Source organism: Hippocampus bargibanti, linkage group LG08, assembly GCF_051943395.1.
Source record: "Hippocampus bargibanti isolate YZ-2025 linkage group LG08, ASM5194339v1, whole genome shotgun sequence".
NCBI classification, from domain to species: Eukaryota; Metazoa; Chordata; class Actinopteri; order Syngnathiformes; family Syngnathidae; genus Hippocampus; species Hippocampus bargibanti.
The window spans coordinates 25,151,449-25,173,247 of record NC_142741.1 but is presented as its reverse complement, the minus strand read 5'-3'; the positions used below and the strand labels follow the sequence as shown (position 1 = coordinate 25,173,247).

At 40.5% G+C, this 21,799-nt stretch overlaps 1 protein-coding gene across 6 annotated transcripts in view; it reads right to left on the bottom strand.

Moving 5' to 3' along the window:
• LOC148894944 (phospholipid-transporting ATPase IH-like) overlaps positions 1–21,799 on the bottom strand; it is a 41,291-nt gene that overhangs the window by 2,390 nt on the left and 17,102 nt on the right. Inside the window, exons 13-31 of one of the 6 annotated variants that reach the window (XR_016115752.1) lie at positions 21,585–21,758; positions 20,289–20,455; positions 19,230–19,301; positions 18,781–18,854; positions 18,569–18,672; positions 17,201–17,382; positions 15,810–16,043; positions 14,341–14,521; positions 13,295–13,397; positions 12,265–12,410; positions 12,054–12,113; positions 10,743–10,870; positions 9,571–9,706; positions 8,804–8,827; positions 7,937–8,002; positions 6,695–6,798; positions 6,424–6,589; positions 3,501–3,817; positions 1,058–2,293 (exon numbers count right to left, since the gene is read on the bottom strand). Coding sequence is in view for 4 of the 6 variants with exons in the window: in XM_089002438.1 (XP_088858564.1) it covers positions 3,575–3,817; positions 6,424–6,589; positions 6,695–6,798; positions 7,937–8,002; positions 8,804–8,827; positions 9,571–9,706; positions 10,743–10,870; positions 12,054–12,113; positions 12,265–12,410; positions 13,295–13,397; positions 14,341–14,521; positions 15,810–16,043; positions 17,201–17,382; positions 18,569–18,672; positions 18,781–18,854; positions 19,230–19,301; positions 20,289–20,455; positions 21,585–21,758 (2,364 nt within the window). In the remaining 2 variants the exon portion in view is untranslated. Of the gene's footprint in view, positions 1–1,057; positions 3,818–5,567; positions 5,687–6,423; positions 6,590–6,694; positions 6,799–7,936; positions 8,003–8,803; positions 8,828–9,570; positions 9,707–10,742; positions 10,871–12,053; positions 12,114–12,264; positions 12,411–13,294; positions 13,398–14,340; positions 14,522–15,809; positions 16,044–17,200; positions 17,383–18,568; positions 18,673–18,780; positions 18,855–19,229; positions 19,302–20,288; positions 20,456–21,584; positions 21,759–21,799 lie in introns of those variants that run through there. The other 5 variants (XM_089002440.1, XR_016115753.1, XM_089002438.1 and 2 more) reach the window with 5 other exon arrangements.

Below are 21,799 nucleotides of genomic sequence, written 5' to 3'. Positions count from 1 at the left end.
CTATGGTATTATAATTAATTAAATAAAATGTACTCTATGATAAGGTCATTTTATTGACTTTTGCGATGGTCGTTGATGGCTTGATTGAATAGAATGACTTGTTTCATCAGCATTAAACACTTGATGAGGAATGTAACCTTCTTCTTTCACCATCTTGAGGAATGATGCCTTGTAGGTGTTTTCTCTGCGATAATTTTACCTTGTTCCTCATCAATTGTGTTGTTTAGCTGGGTTGATAGCTTTTTGGGATATTTTAACCTTGCAGTCTACACCCTGCTTTTGAACTATCAAAGTTGAAACCAGTCCAAATTTCAAACTGCTGCGTTCTTGACCAATCACGTGGCTTTAACAGACGACTGGGGGCAGGGAATAGAGGATTAAAAACAGTCGGTTGCCATTTTCTTTTTTGGAGAACGGGCTCGTTCGCGAACGACACATCACTCGTTGTGGCAGCTCCGTGTGTATCCCGAAAAATAGTTTGTATGCTAAGGTAAAATTTTCACAAATGTAACGTTCGTAAACCGAAAAGTTGGTAAGCCAAGGGGTTCGTAAACTGAGGTATCACTGTATATGTGTCTCATCTTACATCAAATCTTTACAATAAGAACTATTGTTTTGCGTGTGTATTAAATATATACCTGTTGGTAGATGACGATGCATTAAAAAAAATGTTTTTGATAGGAAAAAAAAAAAGATTGAATGAGCTACATTCGCCAGCTGGTTAACATAACGAACAAATTGGTTTGACATTCTGTTGGTTGATTGTAATGTCGCCTATTCAAAGTCTCCCTGCTGAGTACGATAATATACACCATCAAGTGTCTGTACATCCATTCATCAGTTGTGACGGCTGACAAGACGGGTGGAACAAAAGGAAAACTTACATGGCCGTCATTCACACCCGACACGTTAGTTTCTGCATCGCATACAAAAAAAAAAAGCAAAAAATTAATTGCGTTCATAAAAGACGGTCACTTAACTCATTCACTGCCATTCACAAATTTATTCGGGAATTGAAAATATGACGTTGAGCGCCATTCCCGGATTTTTTTTCGGGTTGTTTTTTTTTTTTCATGCTTGGGTGCTGATAAAACGCTGGCCATGGCCTCTAGGAGTGTTTTTGTTGTTTTCCACAAGGGGGCAGAATTTCCCTTTATTTCCATGTTAGCGCTTTGTTCCAACTTCAGCTGCTGTTAACACCATTATGTATGCATTGCATTGTATTTTGGACAGCTGCCTTCATTTCAAGCTCATATAACTACAGACCCATATAATTTAGGAATTAACTTTTTTTTCTGATGACAGAAGAAAGTCTAAGGTTTCTAACGCTGAATTGAATACAGAATACAGTCCCGAAATTCAATATTCTGTGATTACTACACGGCTGGCTAGCTCGCGAGCTAACTAGCTGGCTATCTATTTGCTATCTATTAGCTATTCGGCTGGCTCGCTAGCTATCTAGCTGGCTATATATTATATTATATACAGTAAAGTCTCGTTATATCGATATCGGTTATATCGATAGTACTGCTTATTACGATACTATTTCTATGAACGCAAGGAGAAAGTTACATGCGCGCAGGGTCGGATATAGCGATAGTCCCGGTTATATCGATATTTTTTCGGACTCCCGAGAATATCGATATAACGAGACTTTACCGTAATATATTATATGGCTACCTAGCTAGTAGATAGATAGACTTCTATCTATTTGAGTTACTTCCGGCTAGTGTGAACGCTGGTGCGAATGGCTGCCGCTGCTCACCCGCACACAAAAAAAAATCCTGTGACTGTAAAGTGTCTTTGAGAGTTTTGAAAGGCGCTTAGAAATAAAATGTAATGATAAAAAAATATATATATAAAAACCCTGGCACTGGCACACTGTCTGGCAGTGAATGAGTTAATCATTTTTTCCCAATGATACATTTTATTCTGGTAAAATAATTGCTGTTATTCACTGCGAACGTTTTACGAGTAGCCTTCACACTTCTAAGTGTCACGTGGCCGACACGGTACAAGAAAGAAAAAAAAAACGGAGCCGTGTACATGTCACCATGCAGAGAGTTAAAACATGCAAATGGGATTGTGAATATAAGTATCCCATAGAAACTACCGTAAGCGGCCATGTATTGAATTAAGGCTTCCGGTAGGATGAGGTGTATGTAGTGAGAGGGCGGGATTGGTTCAAAATGTGTGTAAGGCTTTGTAATAATGCACCAATTCCTCTCTTTTTTTGTTTTTTCTTCCATTTTTTAAACACCTTTGGCTCCTAGACTGCTGCTGTGTGGTTTACCTGTAAGGCAAAGGTGTGTCACATAGAAAACATACAGCGCAGGCGTCTTCATGCACGCAGGCATACATTCACACATACGCACGTAAAGGGCCGAGTTTGACCACATAGTGAACATACAGTGATACCTTGGCTTAATTGGTTCACAGACAGAGTGTGTAAGGCGAAAAGTGTGTATCCCAAAAATTAATTTCCCATAGGAAACCATTAAAATGAGAATAATCCGTGCCCAGGTCCCCATAAAACGTATTTTTCTACTTTCTAACTTTCTAAGCTATTTCTAAATATACCTTATTTTATGTATAATAAATGTACTATGGTATTATAATTAAAGAAATAAACAGTACTGTATAATAAAGTCATTTTATTTACCTTTGTGATGGTTATTGATGGCTTGATGGAATGGAGTGAGCGGTTTCATCAGCTTTAAACACTTGATGAGGAACGTAGCCTTCTTCTTTCACCATGCCTTGTAGGTGCTTTCTCTGCCATAATTTTACCTAGTTCCTCATCAATTGTGTTCCGTTTAGCTGGGTCGATAGCTTTTTGCATCAAGTGTACAGATGGCTTGTGCGGGTTATTTGTGGAGCCTGATTGATGGGATACTTTAACCTTGCAGTCTACACTCTGCTTTTGAAATAGCAAAGTTGAAAGTAGTCCAAATTTCACTGTTTTCTATCCATTTTCTCACTCTCTCTGTCGTCTGCCTGTCTCTTTAAATGTTTAGCCCCTCCTCCTTCCCACTGCTGCGTTCTTGACCAATGACATGGCTTTAACCGAAGACTGGGGGCGGGGGATAGAGGACAAAAACAGCTGCCATTTTCTTGTAAGGAGAACGGGCTCGTTCGCGAACGACACGTCACTCATTGTGTGTATCCCGAAAAATAGTTCGTAAGCCAAGGTAAAATGTTCATAAATGTAACGTTCGTAAACCTAAAAGTTCGTAAGCCAAGGGGTTCGTAAACCGAGGTATCACTGTACGCATATATAGATAAGAGAATTTGACACAAAATCATACGAATTGTAGAAATTTGCTGGACTGTAACTTCCATATGTTCGTTAACTATGACAATGTCAGAAAAGCAAAAGAATGAACATCAGATGTTATTATATAATATAATATAATATAATATAATATAATATAATATTATGAATTATTCACAAGCCCAGAAGTGCACACGGTGAGCTCGTGTGTCGTATAAATTCTCACCCTTGAGTTGAAGATGGCCGCCCATACATCCCATGTGACTCCATTCTGCAAACGCTCACGTTCAAGTTTGAGCTTCAGACGGACGTTTCCGGACCCGGAGCGTAGTAGACGATCCCCGCCCCAGAAAGTCGGAACATGCACGGGCTGAGGGAGCGCAGGTCCGCCCTCCCGCCTTCGGCCAAGTGCGCCAAAAGTTTTTGGGGAAGGGGTTCGGAGGCACGAAGCGACAGCGTCTCCACGGCGCCGAGCTGAGACGAGTCGACGCTTGCGCCTTTGTAGGAGTGCTGCGAGGACAACCTGGCCACGTCGTCGCAATACTACAGGGACAAACATGATATTATCATGAAAAAAAATCCAGAAAAACTGCAAATGTAAATGCTGTTGATACGTTTGTCTATAACTGCTATCCCATAGTTGACCAGCAGATGGCTGACATTACGACATTACGTTGGGTTATTGTCACTTCCTCGACAAAGATCAAAACTTCCATTTCGGACGGAAAGTTGTTTGTACGATTTCATCGCATACGTTTTATTTCATTGATGTAAAGTCTAAATGTTTATGTGTAAATAATAGCTATATTTTTATACTTGTTTGTACTTCTACGGTGGTGTGAAATCACATTAAAGAATTAACCCTCAGTCCTGTTTCGAATGGAAGTACATCAAACAAATTAGGCTCATTTAGAACATAGCTGACATTTGGAACATAACTTGGGAGTTCAAACCATCCCCATGCAAGACGTCATTTGAAGCCATTTTTGTTAACTATTTTAACACCACAAATTTGAAATATAAATAGCTTTCTTTACTTTGGTAAAAACTAGTTTCGAATACAAGTACAAACGTTGAATAATACACATTTTCGGTTATCGCGGACCAATTTCATCAGCAGGCACAATGATCATTGAAACTGGAGTCCCACCTGCAATTCCATCTTCAAACACCAGATGACCTCACTATTCATCATGTACCAAGAACCCTTTTTTCCCCAACTTTCCCAATTGAAAAATATCTTGAGCTGGCTGATTAACTCATTCACTGCCAGACGACGTGCACGTGTCCACTCCAGTGGCAGGGTTTTGATCATTTTCACTCAAATTGCAGGAGCCACAGAATAGAATATTGAGTTTTAAAGGACAACCGACATCACTTTTTTGTTTCCTAACTGACATCAGAAAAACGTTTTATAGCATCTAAAATACTCAAAAAACGCAGTATGATATTTTTAGTCAAATGCAAAACACCAATAAAAATGACTTCAAGTGTCCAAAATCTGCAAAAAAATGAAACCGGAAGTGGCCAGTTTCAGAAGGTCCCGCCCCCTTATTCGTGGTGTCACCCCAAGACGTCTTGCCTTGCTGGAGAATCTAAACAATGGCTTCAGATTCGGAGATTATGCTTTCTTGTTACACATCCAGTTATGAATATGATTCAAATAGTTCTGAAGAGGAAAGCATACATGTTTGCAATCGATTAGATAATTTATTCCGTGCCATTTTGAGGCATGTGGACTGAAATGTAGCACCAGAAAAAGGCGACAAAACTCCGTGTAAGTAATTAATCGGCCCGTTTCCACAGGCTGAATAATTCCTTACACGGAGCTTTGTCGCCCTCTTCTGCCTCTTTTTGGTGCAACACGAAGTTTTCAGACCAAACAAGTACAGAAAAATGCATTGACGTGATGGAAGGACTGCTACAATGTATCCTTTTTTTCGGTCAGGGGCGTTCCTTCAGTGACGTAACGTACGGACTCGTCACCAACTCAAAAACAAGACTTCCTGAATATTCAGCGCGAGTCTTAAAACGTAAAATAGAGCTATATGCGGTGGAATCTTTGTAAAATACGCTCAGTAGAAGTCATTTGAAGCCATTTTACAAATTCTGGACACAACTTGTCCGGAAGCATCGGTTGTCCTTTAAGACGACATAAACATTCAATGCAGCAAAGAAAACCGTAGACTCTCTTCTTTTATCAGAAACAAAGAGTTAATTCCTAAGTTGCAGTTAGGCGATGCTGGGAAACGGTGTGGCATGCATACAAGAGTTGAGGCCTTATAAAAGTCACCTGAGCGTTCTTGCTCCTCCTTCGTCTGTTTGGCTGAATCAGAAACTCATTCTGCTGGATGACTGAGAAAGCATGAAGATGGTGGAGGGCTCCACGGTAAGGCACGGGCAAGGTGTGGACTGTTGGGTTAAGCATGGGTTGCGAGGGGGTGCGCAGGGTGGCATTGGTGATGGCGAAGATATGGAGGGAGGAGGACAGTAATGACATTTGCAGTTGAAGGGAACGATAGCAGAGGGTGGAAATGTGATTATGGTGGTTTATTAGAAAGGAAAAGAAGAAACAGAGCAGGAAAAAGAATCTGTCAGTGCTTCCATTCATCGCCTGCCCTCAATTCATGATCCACCGTTCTTCAAAGGAGGCTAAACTAGAGTGAGGGCTTAGCAACAACAAGTCGCTGAATTCACAGTTTCTCTTGATAGTTTAGTCAAAAGGAATCTAATCGGTTCAAAGCAGCGTGTCATTCATCTCAAGTGGAGGTTAGTCAATGTAAAATTTTCAGAGGCAAAAAAAGGTAGCATCCGACTTACGACCGAGTTCCGTTCCGACCAAACGGTCGTAAGTTAAATTGGTCCTAAGTCGAAATCCATTCCAAATGTTGAATAGAGACTCGGAAGCAAAATGACTCGCAAACTCCTCCTATTAAAATGTTAAAAATAGGGTCTGGAGGTCGTAAGTACGGGTGGTCGTAAGTCGAGCTGGTCGTAAGTCGGATGGTACCTGTATTATTTTGAGAAATAAAACATGCATGTTGCCCCCTGGGCCTTTATTTTGCTGGATGGGTTTGATGTTGTTATAAGATCATTTTACTCCAGAAGGAAACGGTGATAGACCACCATCCCTTTCTTCAGGGTCTCACCTGAGCACGTTCTGTAGCTGTGGGCCACAAAGACCTGCAGAAGACCTTCTTGATGACATCAGGAAGCAAACTGACCGTGATAAGCAGGATGATGCTCAGCCAGGCGGGCCCGCTGGACAGCATTTGCATGAAGACGTAATACATCCTCTGGTAGTTGAGAAAGGGCCTATGCAACATGAAGCAACGGACGGACGGATGAGGTTCAAAGTTCTCACAGATCCACGTCGTCCTTTTTTTTTTTTGGAGCATGAAAATGCAAATTCAAGTTTACCAAATGATGCCACCCCAGAGAAGAGAGAAGATCACATAGAAAAGTAGAGAGCCCCAGATGACAAAATGATTGATCCAGGTCCAATGGTGCGTGTCCAAGGCGAGCTAGACAAACCCAACATATCCAAAGTCTATAAATAATCCATATATTCATAATAATACAGTGATACCTTGGCTTACGAATTTAATTGGTTCCCAGACAGTGTGTAAGGCAAAAAGTGTGTATCCCAAAATTTAATTTCCCATAGGAAACCATTAAAATGAGAATAATCCGTTCCAGGTCCCCATAAAACATCATTTTCATATTTTCAAAGCCTTAAAACTACACAAAACATACCATATTTTATGTATAATAAATGTGATATGGTATTATAATTAAAGAAATACACTGTACTTTATAATAATGTCATTTTATTTACCTTTGTGATGGTCGTTTCATCAGCATTAAACAGTTGATGAGGAACGTAGCCTTCTTCTTTCATCAACTTGAGGAATGATCCCTTGTAGGTGCTTTCTCTGCGCTAATTTTACCTTGTTCCTCATCAATTGTGTTCTGTTTAGCTGGGTTGATAGCTTTTTGCATCAAGTGTACTAATGGCTTGTGCGGGTTATTTGTGGAGCCTGATTGATTGATGGGATATTTTAACCTTGCAGTCTAGACTCTGCTTTTGAACTATCAAAGTTGAAAGAAGTCCATATTTCACTGTTTTCTATCCATTTTATCACCCTCTCTCTGTCGTATGCATGTCTCTTTCATGTTTAACCACCCTCCCTTCACTGCTGTGTTCTTGACCAATCACGTGGCTTTAACCGAAGACTGGGGGCGGGGAATAGAGGACCAAAACAAGCCGGCAGCCATTTTGTTGTTAGGAGAACGGGCTCGTTCGGGAACGACACATCACTCATTGTTGCAGCTCCGTGTGTATCCCGAAAAATAGTTTGCATGACAGGGTAAAATTTTCATAAATGTAACGTTCGTAAACCGAAATGTTCGTAAGCCAAGGGGTTCGTAAACCCAGGTATCACCGTAATACATTTTATTTCAAGCGCCTTTCAAAGCTCTCAAGGACACTTTACAGTCTCAGACAAGCATAGATACAATAATAAATAAAATACAATCATAAATAGAATACAATAAATAAAATACAATTATAAATCATATATCAATCACTCATCTACAGTCCACCATTCACTTTTCATAAGCAGAACATTGAAAGTAGAGCCACGATGTCTCCTACAATACCTTAAGTGTCACGGTGAACACCAACACAGTGAAAACAAGAGTCCCAAAGGTCCAGTTGCCAAACATCTGCAAAGAGAAAAGGAGAAGAAAATCATTTTTTACAATTGAGCACATAAAACAATTCCATTGATTGATTAGTGAAAGGTTTGTGTTTTCTTTACACACATTAGCATCAATGATTAGAAGGTCAGTAAAAATGGGTTAGCACCGTTCATGTTTGGGGTTAGCGCAATTATTTGGTTACATTGACATCCAAACAATGGGAACTGCCAATGCCGTCAAAATGTTGTGGAAAATGCATCAAGAGTGGTCGAAAAAAATAGGCACACACACATTCCTGTTTCAATGGTTTTGTGAGGTCCGGATAACTCCAGATAAGGAGTGAGGACCACCGTTGCCGATACGTTTAGAGAAGAACTAGTGTTACATTTGAAGACTAAATGTCAGCCCATTTCCCACTTCAACTTCTTTAAAAAACAAGGAAATAAAAAGTGGACTTGAAACTGAAATAACAGCAGGAGTGAGGTTTCTGAATAGCTACATTCAAAGTCCTCACCCCTGTAGTGAATTTGGTTAAATATCATTTTACTTTTTGTGGTATGAACTTTTTCCTCTAATTAACCACGCACACACATAAACACACACAGTGAGTAAAAAGTGTGTGTATCCAAGTGAAATGAAAATACACACCAAAACATTTCTATATGATGAAAACAGTGTGAATCGATTCACCCTACATGGGAAAATTAGTTTTGAAATGAGAACCACTGGAGAGTCAATGGCACGATGAAAACAAAAAAACAAAAAATAAGGGTGGGGGGCGGTTTTTGAGCGCAAACGGGGAGGGAGGACGACAGACAGGCTTACCATCTGCGTGTTGGTGGTCATGAGCTGGCGGAGGCGACAGAAGAAGACGAGCAAAATAACGACAGGAAGCAGAGAGGAAAAAAAGGGGAAGAAAAGAGAAAATAATTCAAGACAAAAAAGGTCAAATGAATGAATGTTCAACTGGAAAAAAAAAAAAAGAAAAGCAAAGGCAATCAAAAAGCAAATACATATTGATAATACAGAGAGATATGCTACAGTCATATGAATGGAAATGTCACATCTATCTCGGCGCTGATGCCGCGCAGATACGGCAAAAATGTTTGCTTAGTCAACATGTGTGACACAAATACACAATTGAAGCACAGACAACCTGGGGTCAATCTGAGGTCAACAGACACAGCAAGTTAAACTGTCATCTTCATCTAAGAGATATGGCCTTGGATAGAATTTAGGACTTGGGAAACTCCTTTATCATTGAAGTAATTCACGACTTGAAACTCCTTCACAGGAAGAGCTTCATTAGCCAGATTACAAATTTATCAGTTCATGGAAAAGACAATGTTTCATTGCTTATTGAACATCCAGGGGCGTGGTATTCTAATCAAGAAAACTATGTTTTACTAATGTATCACTTTAATTTGCATATACTCTCAATAAATAGCCAGGCAGAGAGCTGCAGAATTCAGGCGTCTGTCATTAGTGGCTACGTCTCCTGCCGGCAGTAAAAGACAATCTTTCTGGGTTTGAGCCTTTGTCATTTCTATACATCCTGCAAACATTTTTTGCTTTCAAAGAGCCTCCCTCACCTGTCCATTGCTGGTGAAGGTGGTGTTGTCAAACAGGAAGTAGGCACCGAAGAAAAAGACCACGGCGTCAAATACACCCAGGCATGTCCAGTACAGAAAAACTGGCCAGCGGAGGAGGGAGTTTTTGGCAATGTCCCTGGGGGAAAATCAGATTGTGGACTCCCATTTCACGAAAATAGATTGACATCCAATACCAGATTTACACTTTACACTTCTTATACAGTAAAGTCTCGTTGTATCGATATCGGATATATCGATAGTCCCGGTTATATCGATATTTTTTCGGACTCCCTTGAATATCGATATAACGAGACTTTACTGTATATACAGTGATACCTCGGTTTACGAACTTCATTGGTTCCCAAAAAGTGTAAGGCAAAACGTTCGTCTTCCAAATATTTATTTCTCATAAGAAACCATTAAAAATGAGAATAATCCGTTCCCAGTTCCCCATAAAACATAATTTTCTCCTCAATAAGCCTTAAAACTACACAAAATATACCTTATTTTATGTATAACGGAGGTGCAATGTATTGTAATTAAAGAAATAAACTGTACTTTGTAATAAAATCATTTTATTTACTACCTTTGTGATGGTCGTTGATGGCTTGATGGAATGGAGTGGGAGGAGGGAGTTACTGTTTGGAAGGAGAGTCACTTTCCATAAGGACTGTCCCCTGCTAGTTGCTTTTCATTAATCCAAAGCAACAGAAGTTTTTCAACCTCTTTTATTGCCTGAGATGGTTGCTTAGAGAACACAGAAACACCCTTAGCCACACGTAGCATTGGTCGACTTAGCATACCGGTACTGGGACGCTAAGTCACACAAACGCACACCCCGTTGGTGTTTTTCGATGATCTCCTTCTTCTGCTCGACCGTCATTTTCTTTTGTGTCCTCTTCGGCTTAACACTAGCCTGCGGTGGGGTCTTTTACCGTCCCATAATCGCAAAAGTACTACACTCGATAACAAACCACGTCTGCATTCAAAGAAAGAGGGGACAAATACTAGTCCGCCAGCCACCGTGGCGCTCTGTGCGTTTCCCAAAAACTAGTTCATATGCCAAGATCATATTCTCGCGAATTTAATGTTCGTAAAACCAAAAGTTCGTAAACCGAGGCATCGCTGTAATTCAAACTCTCAGAAACAATATAATGTTGTGGTCGTAGCACCTGTACAATGAGGGCTCTCGTTTAAGCGTTTCCATGGTGACGTGCTTCTCCACCAGGCTGAAGAGGAGGATGGGCAGTGACGTGAAGCTGATGTTGTACAAGGTCAAATAGGCCGTGTCATACAGGGGCTGCCGTGGGACAGAGCAAGCAGGACACAGTTTAGGGCTTAGAAGGCTCTCGTCAGAGAGAGAGTCAGGAACCCGAAGAGCTCTCGGCTAAATTCATCTGCTCGCTACATGATGAGCAAATTGCAGAGGCCATTAAAGGCTAATTTCTAGCTAGTGAACCATGAACAGAGGTGGCTCGACAAGTTAAAGGACAACCGACACCTCTGGACAAGTTGTGTCCATAATTTGTGAAATCACTTCAAATGACTTCTACGGAGCGTATTTTACAAAGATTCCACCGCATATAGAGATATTTTACGTTTTATGGCTCGGGAAGTCTTGTTTTCGAGTTGGTGACGATTCCTTACGTGACGTCACGTCAGGAACGCCCCTGAACCGAGAAAGCTACACACAATGTATTTTGCGGTATTTTGTTTGGTCTGAGAACTTCGTGTTGATCCGTGTTGATCCCGAAATTAGAAGGAAAATGGAGAAATAACGCGATGGTGAATCGTTGTGTGTTGCACCAAGACTACTATTTGATACCAGTTGACACAAATTCCCAGCAGACAAATCAGCCCATTTCCAATGGAGCTTTGGCGCCATCATTTGCATTTTCTGGGACATTACATGCTGTCCTTGACGAACGCTGTCCTTGACGAATTGATATGGGAGGACTCCTTTAATCGATTGCAAACATTTATGCTTTCCTCTTCAGAACTATTTGATACTAGTTGACACAAATTCATTTCCAACATTTCCAATGGAACTTGGGCGCCATCTTGGCAATTTTCTGGGACATTGGAGTCCTAACAGCTGGAATTGCTACGGGAGGACTTTTTTTAATTGATTCCAAATATTTATGCTTTCCTCTTCAGAACTCTTACAATCATATTCATAACTAGATGACTAACAAAAAAAGCATCTTCTCCAAATCTGAAGCCAACGTTTTGATTCTCGAGCAAGGCAAGACGTCCTGGCGTGACGTCACGAACAAGGTGGCGGGACCTTCTGAAACTTGCCATCTGCGAGGTCATTTTAAAGTAGTTTTGGAATATTTTAACTCATTTTTATTGATATTTTGCATTTGACCAAAAATATCAGCCTGCATGTTTTTGGGTATTTTAGATGCTATAAAACATTTTTCTGATGTCAGTTAGGAAGCAAAAAAAAAATGGTGTCGGTTGTCCTTTAAATAGTTTACCTGCTGGGAGAAGCCGCAGAAGAACTGGTACAGGAACTGCGGGAAGATGAAGCATACATTCTGCAGAGATTGAAAAATAGTACGCATGAGGATCCAAACACGTCTGATGTGTCCTATCGAGCCAACTGAGTGGGAAGTGAAAATGAAATGGACCGTCCAAAAAAAAAATTGCGATGGAAAACACCCACGCTGATGACCACAAGCAGTTTACCTTGTAAAAGAAGTACTGGACGAGCTCGGCGATGCGAATGTAGTAGTAGTGGCCGTGAACTAGTAGCATTTTCTTTAAATGTTTGAATTTGGGGATGGCGTAGTCGCTGTTCCTGGCAGCCTGGCGACCTTCTTTGCCCATTATCCCTAACAAAGACAACACATAAATTGGTGGAAAAATATTTGCTTATTTTTTTTTTATGATGTGAACCTAAATGATTTTGGGCTGAACAATTATGGAAAACAATGTCATCGTGACCACGCCCCCCCCCCCCCCCTCCAAGATCAAAATTGTATCTAGCAGAGAAGAGCTCATTAGCCAGGTTACAAATTTATCAGCTCATGGAAAAGACAGTTTTATTGCTTACAGCTGTTGGGGCTCAGAATGTTCCAGGGACGTGGTCTTCTAATCAAGAAAACTATCTTTTACTAATGTATCACTTAAATTTGCATATACTCTCAATTAAGAATTCAGACATCTGTCATGAATGGCTACGTCTCCTGACGGCAGTAGGTACAATCTTTCTGGGTTTGAGTCTTCGTCCACAGTGTCTGAATGAACATCTCTGACAGTTCCTCATCAAGTGTTTAATGCTGATGAAAACGGCCACTCCATTCCATCAAGCCATCAACGACCATCACAAAGGTAAATAAAACCGCTTTATTATACAGTACAGTTTGTTTATTTAATTATAATACCATTGCACATTTATTATACATAAAATAAGGTATATCTTGTGTAGTTTTAAGGCTTATTTAGTAGAAAAATGATATTTTATGGGGACCTGGGAACGGATTATTCACATTTTAATGGTTTCCTATGGGAAATTAATGTTTGGGATACACACTTTTCGCCTGACACACTCTGTCTGGGAACCAATTAAGTTCGTAAGCCAAGGTATCGCTGTATTTGCACATGACGATGGCCGCCAAAATCACAACACACATTTTTTTTTTTCATTTCCTTTTTTCATTCTGCCAATGGCAGAGTTATCCATTTGAAAAAGTTAAAAGGAGTAAAATGAGCTCACCTATGCCCACGTGTGCTTCTAAAATCATGCTGACATCATTGGCTCCGTCGCCAACCGCCAAGGTTATCGGGTGCTCCTTGGAAGCCTTGATCAGCTTCACGATCTGATCAAATCAATAATTCCATTGGTGTCTGAAATAACGTCTGCCCGGACGCCCGCGTCGTGCAACTTTTCCCTTGGGCGTATAATTTACAAAACGTCTCAGGCCGAAATCAGAATAAATGATTGCGATATTGAAATCTTCATTTGGTTTGGAAATGGTTCATTTGGCAATTTGCATACTCGGGACACGGCAGCCAATCAGAAGCCTGCTTTGCGCTATCGTCTTTCCCGACCGAGCGTTATAAGGTCGTGCATTTGCATCGTGATTAGATAGCTAATACCTAGCTAATAGATAGCTACCTATTATATCTTTTAGCTATATAGCGAGCTATCTATTCGCTAGGTAATAGATAGAGAAATATGTAATGTAATAAAAGAGCTGGTGATTTGAAAAATACTACTACTAATAATAATAAAAACTAGCTAGATATCTATTTCCTATTTGCTATCTATTATCTGTCTAGCTAGCTAGTAGTTTTCTATTAGCCAGCTAGCTAACTTGATCTATTTGAGTTATTTCCGGTTGAACGGGGTCACCGTTGCTGGCTATCTAGCTAGCTATCTATTTGCTATAAATTAGCCATCGAGCTAGCTATCTATCTATTAGTTATCTATTAGCTAGCTAGGTAACTTGATCTATTTGATGAAAAGGTTTCTTCAGCCGTCATCTGTACTTCTTTAAAGGTGTCGGGACATTTCGCTTCTGATCCAAGATGCTTCGTCAGCAAACATACTTTGTCAGTTTACTGACGAAGCATCTTGGATAAGAAGCGAAACGTCCACTCCTGTACGACTGAGAGCTTACACAGACGTGTTGATCTATTTGAGTTATTCCGGGTTGAGTGAACGTTGGCGCATGTGGCTGCCGCTGCTCACTCATAGAAAAGTTGTCCGCCCTGGTGCCCGCTAACGTTTTTGTCATGAGTTTCAGACGCTGCCGTTACCTGTGCCTTCTGCAACGGCGCCATCCGACAGCACAGCACAGCGCTGCAGTTGCGACAGATATCCAGGAAGATCTCGCGGTAGTTGCCATGGCAGCTTCCGCCATCTTGCTTGGGCATGAAGATGGCCGACAGCGTCGCCCCGTCGATGATCAGTCCGAAATCGAGGCAGTCGACAGACAACCTGCGGGGACATTTTGATGCTAGTCAACTGATAGCGCTTCATTGTACACTAAACACTAACACTAAAATCTCGTTAGCAAATATCTGCCATTTAAAATGGATGTTGTTAAATGAATGACTAAAGGGAGAAAAAAATCTGCATTTAGTGTGAATATTTCTTGATTTATTTATCTAGCTAGCTAGCTATTTGCTATCTATCTTGTTATCGAGTCGTCTATCTAGCTATATAGAAATAGAAAGCAAGCCAGTTAGCGAATATAGCTAATAACTAGTAAATAGATAGCTATTAGCTAGCAAATAGATAGCTATTAGCCAGCGAATAGATAGCTAATGCCTAGCAAATAAGTAGCTAATACCTAGCAAATAGACAATACCTAGGAAATAGATAGCTAGCTATTATATCTATTAGCTATATAGCTAGCTAATAGATAGCTATCTATTATATCTATTAGCTATATAGCTAGCTATCTATTCGCTAGGTATTAGCTACTTATTCGCTAGGTATTAGCTATCTATTCGCTAGATAACAGCTATTTGCTATCTATTTACAAGCTATTAGCTATCTATTTGCTAGCTAATAGCTATCTATTCGAACCTCGCGAATAGATAGCTAATACCTAGCTAATAGATAGCTAGCTATTATATCTATTAGCTATAAATCTAGCTATCTATTAGCTATCTATTCACTAGCTATATAGCTAGCTATCTATTCGCTAGGTAATAGATAGCTAGCTATTGTATCTATTAGTTATATAGGTAGCTATCTATTGGCTATCTTCAGTCGTCTGGACTCCAATGTAGCGTCTCCGAAAATGCACAAGATGGCGCCCAAGCTCCGTTGGAAATGGGCTGATTTGTCTGCTGGGAATTTGTGTCAACTAGTATCAAATAGTAGACTTGGTGCGACACACAACGATTCACCATCGCGTTATTTATGTGTTTTCCTTCTAATTTCGCCATCAACACGATGTTTTCAGACCAAACAAAGTACCCAAAATGCATTGTGTGTCACTTTCTCGGTCAGGGGCGTTCCTTCAGTGACGTCACGTCAGGAATCGTCACCAACTCGGAAAACAAGACTTCCTGAATATTCAGCGCGAGTCTTAAAACATAACATATATCTATATGTGGTGGAATCTTTGTAAAAAACACTCCGTCGAAGTCATTTCAAGTGATTTTACAAATTATGGACACAACTCGTCTGGAGGCGTCGGTTGTCCTTTAAATCGTGCATCAGGAACAATAATCTCTGACAACGTCAATGAAAACGAAGTATTTACAGTCCTCACCCAGAAATGGATCTCTGCCTGAGAACAGTCCTGTTGAGCTCAAAGAGAACATCGCGCAGACTTTGCTCTTCGGTGCGTTTCTTGGTCAGCTCCAGGATTTGAGTGCTACGTCGGAAGAGTTTGCTAGCATAGCAGGTGGCCGCCGCCGTCTCCATTTTGTCCCCAGTCAGAACCCAAACTTTGATTCCCGCTTTGTGCAGTGATTCAATGGTGTCTGCCGCCTTCTCCTGGAGCCTGCGCATCAATAACAAATCAATAAATACCGCAGCTTCCAGCAAAAGGGGGCTGTTAAAGCATTCATCAAAACTCAAATCAATGCGAGTGCTGACAACACATCAATATGCAACTGTTCACTCTCACCACACCATCTCCACTTTATCTATTTGGAGGTCAAACCATCTGGCCAACAATTGATCGGTTGGAATGCAGTTTGATAATCAATACACTCTTTCTTGTCCCAGTGAGAAATTAGGACGACACTGGGAGTTTGGAATTCGACAAAGACAAATACAGTGATACCTTGGCTTACAAACTTAATTGGTTCCCAGACAGAGTGCGTAAGGCAAAAAGTGTGTATCACAAAAATTTATTTCCCATAGGAAACCATAAAAATGAGAATGATCCGTTCTCAAGTTTCCGTAAAACATAATTTTCTACTAAATAAGCCTGATAACTACACACAATATACATTACTTCATGTATAGTAAATGTGCTATGGTATTATAATTAAAGAAATAAACTGTACTGTATAATAAAGTCGTTTTATTGACCTTTGTGATGGTTGTTGTAGCCTTCTTCTTTCACCATCTTGAGGAATGATCCCTTGTCGGTGCTTTCTCTGTGATAATTTTATCTAGTTCCTCATCAATTGTGTTCGGTTTAGCTGGGTTGATAGCTTTTTGATAAGCTTTATTTTAACCTTTCAGTCGACACTCTGCTTTTGAACTATCAAAGTTGAAACTCTCTCACTGTCGTCTGCCTGTCGCTTTAATGTTCAAACCACCTCCCCTCACCTGCGTTCTTGACCAATCACGTGGCTTTAACAGACGACTGGGGGCGGGGAATAGAGGACCAAAACAAGCCTGCTGCCATTTTTTTGTTAGGAGAACGTGCTCGTTCGCGAACGACGCATCACTCATTGTGGCAGCTCCGTGTGTATCCCGAAAAATAGTTCGTATGCCAAGGTGAAATTTTCATAAATGTAACGTTCGTAAAGCGAAAAGTTCGTAAGCCAAGGGGTTCGTAAACTGAGGTATGACTGTAATTGCCATTTCCCCATCGGCAACTGACCAGCCCTGTTTTATTTTTTATTTATTAATTTTTTTGCCCATTGAGTCACGCTAACATGATTAACTTGATGACTCATTTTCTCTTGCTGTCGTGCAACCAACCTGTCCTCCACCGCCGTGGCACCCAGAAGCACAAAGTCCCTTTCGATGACATCATAAGCCTCAGACAGCCTCTGCTCTCTCTCCTGCAGGGCCAGTTTGGCATCTGTCAGATGCCGACACGCCTCTTGGTACTCGGACTCCGACAGCCTCTTGTATGCCACGCACAGCGTTCGTAGGCCTTCCTGTTTCCATGGCGACAAAATGAATGAAGTTCCATGAGCCGCACAGGGACTGTTGTTGATGCGATGCCTTTCGAATCATTTAGAATTGCACATTCAAAAATGCATCGAGTGAACTGCACTTTTTCGCCACACTGTGGTTAAATTCATTCGTTTCCTTCGGTGAGGAATATACAGTGATACCTTGGCTTACAAACTTAATTGGTTCCCAGACTGAGTGTTTAAGGCGAAAAGTGTGTATCCCAAAAAATATTTTCCCATAGGAAACCATTAAAATGACAATAATCTGTTCCCAGGTCCCCATAAAACATATTTTTTTTCCTAAATAAACCTTAAAACTACACAACATATGCCTTATTTTATGTATAATAAATGTGCTATGGTATTATAATGGAATGGAGTGGCCGGTTTCCTCAGCATTAAACACTAAATGAGGAACGTAGCCTTCTTCTTTCACCATCTTGAGGAATGATCCCTTGTCGGTGCTTTCTCTGCGATAATTTTACCTTGTTCCTCATCAATTGTGTTCTGTTTTGATGGCTTGATAGCTTTTTGCATCTAGTGTACAGATGGCTTGTGCGGGTTATTTGTGGAGCCTGATTGATGGGAATTTTAACCTTGCAGTCTACACTCTGCCTTTGGATTGGATTTGCCTTTATTAGTCTTGCAGTGGAGAAATTTACATATACTATCAAAGTTGAAGCGAGTCCAAATGTCACTGTTTTCTATCCATTTTGTCACTCTCTCCCTGTCGTCTGCCTATCTCTTTCATGTTTAAACTACCTCCCCTCACTGCTGCGTTCTTGACCAATCACGTGGCTTTAACCGAAGACTGGGGGCGGGGAATAGCGGAACAAAACAAGCCGGCGGCCATTTTCTTGTTACGAGAACGGGCTCGTTCGGGAACGACACATCACTCGTTGTGGCAGCTCCGTGTGTATCCCGAAAAATAGTGTGTATGCCAAGGTAAAAAATTAATACATTTAACGTTTGTAAACCGAAATGTTCGTAAGCTAAGGGGTTCGTAAACCGAGGTATCACTGTACCTTTTAAGACTGATAATAAATGACCGTTTTCCAGTTTTATGCTAGAATAGTTTTGATTATTAAATTCTCCAATGAGTTTCGTTTGACTTTCTATTGACCACCACACACATTCACGTTTTCATTGTCATCTGCTGAGCGCTTACCACAGCGTTTTGCTCCACCCGCGCCTTCACCTGTTCCACCTTGCCAGAGATCACCAGAGGAAAAATGGCGGAGTCGGCGCCCTTGCAGAAAAGCAAGTATTCCCCTGCGAGCACATAAACAAGTCGCTTGTTTTCCAAACAACAGAATTCCAACCTCAAAAGCAGGCGGAAATGCTTTTCACAGATCGATATGACGCGTTAGTTTGACATACCTGAGCTCGCCCGAACAATGACGCTCATTCTCCGCCTTACAGAGTCAAAGTTGAGCACATGAAGGAGCTCGAACCTGACGTAAAGAAAACGTAGGGATGAAATCATTTGCGTGCATCATTTAATTCACTGTTTGAAAATCGGCATTTTCGTGTTTATTATGTTTGTTAAAGTCATTATAAGTGCCTTGCATGCTAATTTCATCTGTGCTGTATGTCATGCATATTAGCATATTTGACAATAAAGCTGACCTTTTTGTCCAACTCTGCACTTAAGACAAAAAAAGCCATTCTTTCTTGATGAATACACTCCGCAAAGACTAAAAAGCTCTTTAGTGTGCTATGGATTTGATCGATGCAAAGCAAACAGACGTTCCCAGAGGCTTCTTGTGCATTGGAAGTCATAAAATTGAGTTAGTTATCATTTCGAATCAACCGTTTGGCACACCAACCTTTCAATCTCGTCGTCTTTGTTCAAAATCTCCATGTAGTTGTCTTTCAGTCTCAGATAGGTGTAGCCCAGCCTGGAGACGAGAAAAGATGTTTACAATTCAAACATGATTACGCAGATGCACATGTAACAGTCCATCTGGGAAAGCAATAACTGAATTATAGTGATACCTTGGCTTATGAACTTAATTGGTTCCCAGACAGAGTGTGGAAGGCGAAAAGTGTGGATCCCAAAAATTAAGTTCCCATAGGAAAGCATTAAAATGAAAATAATCTGTTCCCAGGTCACCATAAAACATCATTTTCTACTTCATAATTTCATAAGCCTTAAAACTACACAAAACATACCTTATTTTATGTATAATAAATGTGCTATACGGCATATTTATTGGAATTGGCATACTAATTATCGGTTTACGAACGCTAAATATATGAAAATTTTACCTTGGCATATGAACTATTTTTCAGGATACACGCAGAGCTGCAACAATGATATATACAGTAAAGTCTCGTTATATCGATATCGGATATATCGAGAGTCCCGGTTATATCGATACTCTTTCTAAGCACGCACAGAGAAAATTACATGCAAACAGGGTCGGATATATCGATAGTCCCGGTTATATCGATATTTTTTCGGATTCCCTTGAATATCGATATAACGAGACTTTACTGTAATACCATAACACATTTATTATACATAAAATAAGGTGTATTTTATGTAGTTTTAAGTCTAAGAAAGTAGAAAATGATGTTTTATGGGGATCTGGGAACAGATTATTCTCATTTTAATGGTTTCCTACGGGAAATTAATGTTTGGGATACACACTTTTCACCTTAGACACTCTGTCTGGGAACCAATTAAGTTTGTAATCCAAGTTTTGACGTGGAATTTGACCTTTGGAGTTCCTCTCAGGTCTAACATCGGATCTTGTACGATGTTACATACGTTTCGTCAGTGTTCTCATCTATGTGTCATTTCAAATAATACATTTGCGATGCAACAATTTTAAGAATCTGTGCAGATTTTAAGATAACACAGCGTCATTTAGAACAGCGACCTTTTCATTCCCTCCACCAAAGCCACCTCATCCGGAGAAGAGGAGATGTAAAAGGAGGTGGGACGACCCTGATGGATGCCCTTCTTGATGCCGTCCACTGTGTCCTCTTCCTTCACTTGAACCGTGTGACACAGGCACAAGGCACGGAAAAACAGGTCCTCGTGCTCCTACAGGCATAATTGAATGGAGGTAAGTCAAACAAAGAAATACAGTGATACCTTGGCTTACGAACTTAATTGGTTCCCAGACAGAGGCGAAAAGTGTGTATCCCAAAAATTAATTTCCCATAGGAAACCATTAAAATGAGAATAATCTGTTCCCAGGCCCCCATAAAACATCATTTTCTACTTTCTAGGCTTTAAAATTACACAAAATATACATTATTTTATGTATAATAAATGTGCTATGGTATTATAATTAAAGAAATAAACTGGATGGTATAATTGGATATTGGATATGCCTTTATTAGTCTCACAGTGGAGAAATTTACATTTCACAGCAGCAAAGTGATGAAAGGAATGAAAGTAGAAAAACGAAATACATGAGCTACTGGAAAGGCAGCCACTCTCGCGGCGCCGTCTTGAAGTCAAAAGAACAAAAAAAAACTAAATAACAAATAATATGACAGCATAGAGACAATATGACAAAACAAAGACACAGATAAAATAGATAATAAAGTTGTTTTATTGACCTTTGTGATGGTCGTTGATGGCTTGATGGAATGGAGTGGCCGGTTTCATCAGCATTAAACACTTGATGAGGAACATACCTTCTTCTTTCACCATCTTGAGGAATGATCCCTCGTAGGTGCTTTCTCGGCGATAATTTTACCTTGTTCCTCATCAATTGTGTTCTGTTTAGCTGGATTGATAGCTTTTTGCATCAAGTGTACAGATGGCTTGTGCGGGTTATTTGTGGAGCCTGATAGATGGGAATTTTAACCTTGCAGTCTACACTGTACCTTTGAACTATCAAAGTTGAAGCTCTCTCACTGTCGTCTGCCTGTCTCTTTAATGTTTAAACCACCTTCCCTCACTGCTGCGTTCTTGACCAATCACGTGGCTTTAAATGAAGACTGGGGGTGGGGAATAGAGGACTAAAACAGTCGGCTGCCATTTTCTTGTTAGAAGAACGGGCTCATTCACGAACGACACATCACTCATTGTGGCAGCTCCGTGTGTATCCCGAAAAAAGTTTGTATGCCAAGGTAAAATTTTCAGACATTTAACGTTCGTAAACCGAAAAGTTGGTGAACCAAGGGGTTCGTAAACCGAGGTATCACTGTACAGTACTTACTCGGCGGTATCCACCGGGTGAGGAATCGATCATATCGATACTGGAGGCGGCGCTGAGGATTTGACCGTTGCATATGGCATGCGGAATGTAAACATTCCCATCGACGCAGCATTCGATGAATTCCATGTTGTTCTCCGTCAGAGTGCCCGTCTTATCAGTGAAAACATATTCCACCTGGAAACCACAAAGTTGAATAGGTGACGCTCTGGAAAATA